This window comes from Peromyscus maniculatus, chromosome 3 (assembly GCF_049852395.1).
Source record: "Peromyscus maniculatus bairdii isolate BWxNUB_F1_BW_parent chromosome 3, HU_Pman_BW_mat_3.1, whole genome shotgun sequence".
In the NCBI taxonomy this organism is placed as follows: Eukaryota; Metazoa; Chordata; class Mammalia; order Rodentia; family Cricetidae; genus Peromyscus; species Peromyscus maniculatus.
In genome coordinates, this window is record NC_134854.1 from 71,780,224 (window position 1) to 71,786,335 (window position 6,112).

At 46.2% G+C, this 6,112-nt stretch overlaps 1 protein-coding gene across 1 annotated transcript in view; it reads left to right on the top strand.

Moving 5' to 3' along the window:
• Positions 1-2,675, top strand: part of Gpnmb (glycoprotein nmb) — a 29,670-nt gene extending 26,995 nt beyond the window's left edge. Inside the window, exons 10-11 of the mRNA XM_042273310.2 lie at positions 1,148-1,241; positions 1,693-2,675. Of these exons, the coding sequence (XP_042129244.2) occupies positions 1,148-1,241; positions 1,693-1,846 (248 nt within the window). The 3' untranslated portion in view covers positions 1,847-2,675. The remainder of the gene's footprint in view (positions 1-1,147; positions 1,242-1,692) is intronic.
• The last annotated feature ends 3,437 nt before the right edge of the window (positions 2,676-6,112 follow it).

Here is a 6,112-nt window from a genome sequence, read left to right on the forward strand (position 1 = left end):
TCACAGCATAAACAGATGTGACATACCTTTACACAGTTAAAGCACTATTTCACAGCATAAACAGATGTAACACACCTTTACACAGTTAAAGCACTATTTCACAGCATGAACAGATGTGACACACCTTTACACAGTTAAAGCACTATTTCACAGCATGAACAGATGTGACACACCTTTACACAGTTAAAGCACTATTTCACAGCATGAACAGATATGACACACCTTTACACAGATAAAGCACTATTTCACAGCATGAACAGATGTGACACACCTTTACACAGTTAAAGCACTATTTCACAGCATAAACAGATGTGACACACCTTTACACAGTTAAAGCACTATTTCACAGCATGAACAGATATGACACACCTTTACACAGATAAAGCACTATTTCACAGCATAAACAGATGTAACACATCTTTGCCTAGTTAAGGTAGTATTCCACAACATGTGCACATGGTGGAGAGACGATTGCAAGGCTGAATCAATGAAGAGGACCCCCAGGAGGGCCTGGGGGATGGGATGGCCACAGTGGCGGAGCAGATGGAGGTAGCTGAGACAACTGGAGATGCTTGGGGTGGAGACAGAACTGGTTGGTTTGCTGGTTACAGCAGAGAGAGAAGACGAAGTCCCTGCCCTCGAGGTCCTTACAGGAGAGAGATGGAAAGAAATAATGACGCAATGGGATCCAGGCCTAGGCAGAGGCAGGCAGGCTAGTGACAGAGAAGGGCTGACTGGTGCCCTCAGGAATGCTGGGATAGCACCAGAATTGAGGAAACCTGAGGTGAACAGGGAAGGGAGGTCCCAGCAGGGGCCGTGGTGGTTTCACAGAATTCCAGGGTTTTTAGCACAGGGGGAGGCCCATAGCATGAGATGAGGCCAGAGGCCAGCAGAGTGGAGCCTAAGAGCCTCTCAGCACCCAGGTGCCAACAGCTCGGCAGTGTCTGAGAGGGTGTCCCAGACTGTGACGTTTATCCATGCCTGTCCACTTACTCTCAACCACAGTCTATGTATCGTTTAATGGGAAAGGTAACCCAGTGTCCAGATGGTGGTGTCTTCTGCAATAGCTCCCTTCCGTATTCAACGGCCTCACAAGCAGATGGCCTCTGGTGGAATGCAACTCATGTGGTTTTCCTTCTGCCTTAAGACCCAGCCTCCGCTCTGAGAATGGTGAATGGTACCTTGATCTCCATCGGCTGCCTGGCTGTGTTTGTTACCATGGTTACCATCCTGCTCTACAAGTAAGTTTCTGATTTTGACACTGTACATCTCTGTAGCAGATAGTACTCAAACTCGAGTAGCATTCTTCCATACGAACATGCCATGTTTCTTTTTTTCCAATTTAAATATTTTGTGTATGAGAAGAAACTCATCCATTGAACCATGAATACCAAACTGGGACCTATTAATTTTACTGTGGTTTTGGATTTGTTTGTTTTAATCCCGAAGGTGCTGCCAGATGTCAGTAACTTGGCAAAATTGTGTCCATGTAATATTTAACAAAATCTCAAAGTGGGCACTTCTTGCTTGAAGAGAAAATAGCTGTACTCCCCCAAGATGCTGGGGCGCCGTGAGGGACAGCCTGAGTTGGATGGGTTAACCCTTTTGCACCTTGCATGAAAAACACTGTAGAAAGGAATTTAGTTCAGCTGAAGATATTTTTAAAAATCCTGTTCAACACATTGTTTTCAGAAAACACAAGGCATACCAGTCTATAGGAAACTGCCCCAGGAAGATGGGCAAAGGCAAAAGCCTGAGTGTGTTCCTCAGCCACGCAAAAGCCCCGTTCTTCCAGGGAAACCGAGAGAAGGACCCCCTGCTCCAGAGCAAGCCGGGCATGCCCTAAGTCTTCAGCCTGATTTCTGACCGGGAGCCTACTCCGGTGTGTTTGCGTGAGCTGCGCAGAAGCATGTGACTGGTTATGTGTTTCTGGGGGATTATTGTAAAATATGTATCGTGGTTTAGGGAGGTTAGTTAAAGGGCATTTTAGAGAAGGGATGAAATGACCTAGTATTTCCTTACATTTGTGTCGTGGCTTTTACACTGTTAGTAGGGATGGATACGCTGTGTCTCAAGAGTGAGGGAGAAGTCAGGGAAGACTCCTGAAGGTCCTAGTTTAACTGGGAGAGGAGACTACATGCTTCTCCACCTTCCACGTAACCATGTGCAGGAAGCCAGCTAGTCCTGACCTCAAGACCAGCTCCATCTAACTGTCCCAGCTCACTGAACTGCCTGAGCCCCTGGAAGAACAATAATACGAGCTTTTTGTATGGTGTGTGTGCCTGTTAGACAGTCTGATAAGCCAGTGTGATTATTCTATCAGGATGAAAACTTTCCCTGTCTAGATGAATGACATAGTCATCCATTCATTTATCCATGAACATTTGTTTAGTGTTTCTGTTCACCAACCATGATGCTGGGGCTTGGTCTTACATCAGAGTTGCTGCTCCTTTGTGCACATCTGGCTCTTGGTACATGCTAGTCCACAGATGTGGAATCCTGTGCTATGGCTTTCTAAGGGAGGCCACTTCTTTTCCTACCAGTTTCTGTGTGAAAAATCGTACAGGAAATAATCCAGGATCTCACCTCTATTTGTAAATAAAATCCTGTGCCATATGTTAGACATAACAGTCTTTTTTCTCCTTCCTGAAAAAATAAAATATGGGAAGAAATGAGCCCTTGTTGTTATTTTTCTAATGCATCGTTCGCTTTTCAATTACATTTATGATTTTAGCACATAAAAAGTCCTTTAATGCCACCCAAGAAGCAATGATCTCATAATTTTTTAAGATTTATTTTCTGTGTATGAGTGTTTGCCTTCGTGCATATATGTGTACATGTGTGCCTGGTGTTCATGAAAGTCAGAGGAAGAGGGTGTGGAACTGGAGTTAAGGGTGATTCTGAGCCACCATGTGTGTGCTGGGATCTGAACCTGGGTCCTCCGCAAGAACAACCAGGGTTCTTAACCTCCGAGTCATATCTCCAGCCCCAATATTTTCTGTTTTAAGAACCTGGGTATCATGATTCATGCCTTTAATCCCAGCACTTGAGAGGAACAGGAAGACCAGGAGTTCAAAGCCAGCCTCACCTACATAGTGAGTTTGAGGCTAGCCAGAGCTACATGGAACCATGTCTCAAAAACCATGTGTGTATCATGAAGTTTTAATTTAAAAACTTAATGTATAAGTGTTTATAATCAAAATATAAAAGAGTCTGGGGCCGGAATGCAGTGCCGCAGCAGAATGGTTGCCCGGCATGCACAAAGGCCCCGGGTTCGATTTCCAACACAGAAAAAGAAATTCAATTAAATAAGGGAGGTTTTCTGATGAAGAAGAGGCTTTTTGTCTTTGATTCTGAACGGCCAACATCATATTAAAAATAGTGAGAAAGGTCTAGTTTACAAGCTGAGAAACTTTTTCTATGAAGTTTGCAAATATCTTAGCCTTTGTGGAGATATAGTTTCGGCCCTTGTGAACATGTAGTTTCTTTGCAAGTTACTTGCTAGCATGAGAAGTTATTAGCAGCATAAGAACCTGGGATGGTGCACCATTGAATGAGCACAGCTATCTTCCAGCAGAAACCTGTTTCAAAAGCATGTGGTGGGCCACATTTGACCCAGGAGACATTGTCTCTGCTACACCAGCAGAGACTTAACAGCAACAAGTACGATCCAAGAGTCCACATTGAATCTACCTTGATGGGGGGTGGGAAATGGCCACGAACAATAGTTTAGGGACAACTGGATAAATCTGGATACACCCCCAAATACTAGATGGTATTATAGAATAACCGTTAATTTTGAGACCTTGCAGGGGACCAACGTTCAGACTGGTATTTTGGACCCTAGATGGCCTAGAAGCAAAAAGCAGCTTTTTGTTTGGAAATTGCCTCCAAAGAATGCAAAGATTGCTGTCCACGGGGTTATGTGATGGCTGTAAGGCGGGGACTCTGAGTCGGGGAGTGCTTGGCAGTGTTTGGAGAGATTTGTGGTTGTCACAGCTAGGGTGGGGTGCTACTGGCATCTAGTGGGGAGAGCACATGGATGCTGCTGGACACCCTGAAACCTGCAGGACGGCCCCACGACAGAGGAACCCTGCTGCAGAGCACTTGAAGTCCTGGGCATGGACATCCATACAGCAGCCTTGGATCTGAACCCAACCCTGTCACTGAAAGCCAAGCGACCTAGTGCCATGACACTCTAGGAGTCTTTCCCACCTCTGTCTCAGCTGCCGGCTGGGTATGCTGTCCCCCTCGAACTTACCTCCCAGGGCTGCTGCAGAGCCATCGGCAAGAATGAACGCAGATAGAGCAGGTGAGAGGCGTGGGTGGTTGTGGGGCAGTGGCCTAGCATGCAGGTGGCCCTAGGCTTAACTCCCACCAATGGAAAAAATATGAAGGTAAAGGCACTCTTGATACGGCCTCACGTTACCTACTGCATGTTGAGCCCGAGGACAGAAGCGGTGTGGAGAGGCTTTTTTTTTTTAATGACTAAAGAGCCAGATTGTTAGTACCTAAAACAGAACAGCAATTTCAGGTTGCGGCAGAATCGATAGACTGCCGAGCCACCCTCCACCCCCACCCCAAGGCTTCTAAGGCAGTCTTGTGAAGGTGGGACCCTATGATTTGGATTTCTAAGAAGTCAGCAGAGGATCTTTACGCGGCTGGTTCTGGGATGTGAGCAAGATTAGGCTTGGAATCAGCTCTGCCTTTCTCCATCAACAGGGGGCAGCAGAGAACAGCAAATTCCTAACAGTCACCAAGGCCACAGGTCTTTGCCTTTATCTAGCTCCATCTAACCAAATTTTAATCTAACAAATAGCAGGAAAGAGGTCTGGAACTGTGGATTGTGTCGCTTTCTGTCTTCCAAGTGATCCTGACGAGAAGTCATTTAACTTCTAAGGGCATCATCTGCCAGACGGAGAAAACAGCCTAAGAGACGGTGGGGTGGCTTAATTGACGTTGGCTGAGAATTGGAACTTCCCGAGGAAAGTGAGTGTGTAGGTAGCAAATTATTCCAGGCATCTCTTATTCCTAGGGCTTTTATAAATGTCTACATCCTGAGCACCGCTGAGTCATTCATAAATATTGGTTTCCTGGGGTTCAATTTCCATGATGTTTGCAGGGCGATACCTTCAAAGTACTCGTCATACCCAGAATGCACAAAACTCTTAAGCTCAAGTGACAAAGAGCAGATGAATGGACAGTCATCCAGAGGATGAAGGTGACCTCCTTGGGGTTGGACCCTGGTTGCAGGGTGGGGAGGGTAATCTTTTAAAGGGTTTTATTGTTGTTAAGGATCACCCCTTAAAGACTGATTTTGATCACTTAATCATCTTTTATTGAATGCTAGGGTGACTTTGTGTCAAGGAGAGAAGAAAGAAATGATAAAAGATACAGGGACTGAGTTTGTGGAGCTTAGATCCAGACCAGTATAGAATATCACTGGGCAGCATAGTATGTTACCGGGTAGGCAATCTCTGCAGCGACTTCACTGACCTGGGGCCTGGCCAGATTTACTGGCCTTTGCTTCACCTGTAAGGGCAACTTCTGTTTATACGCCAGTAGCCATCCCTTTATTCTCAAGATTCTAGAATGAAAATCGCCTTAGAGCTCTTCCATGGGCCCTGTGGTGGTTTGAACGAGAATGGTCCTCATAGGCTCATCTATCTAAATGCGTGGTCCCCAGTTGGTGGAACTGTTTGGAAAAGAATAGGAGGTGTGGCCTTGGAGGAGGTGTGGCCTTGGAGGAGGTGTGGCCTTGGAGGAGGTGTGGCCTTGGAGGAGGTGTGTCATGGGGGAGGGGTCAATGCAGGCCCAACCTCACTCTTTTTGCCTGTCTGTCTGTGGATCAGATGTAAGCTCTCGGCCCCATGCTTTCCCGCTGCCATGCTTCCTGCCATGGTGATCATGAACTAACCCTCTGAAACTGCAATCGAGGCTCCAATTAAATGCTTTCTTTTATGAGAGATGCCGTGGTGGTGGTGTCTCTTCACAGCAGTAGAACGGTAACTAAGACAGGCCCTTTGGAACTTACGTGGTTTTAGTACTTAGCCAACTCTTGGTCTGGGCCTAACTTCCCTGAGCGTCTCCCATCACTGTACTAAGCAAAACG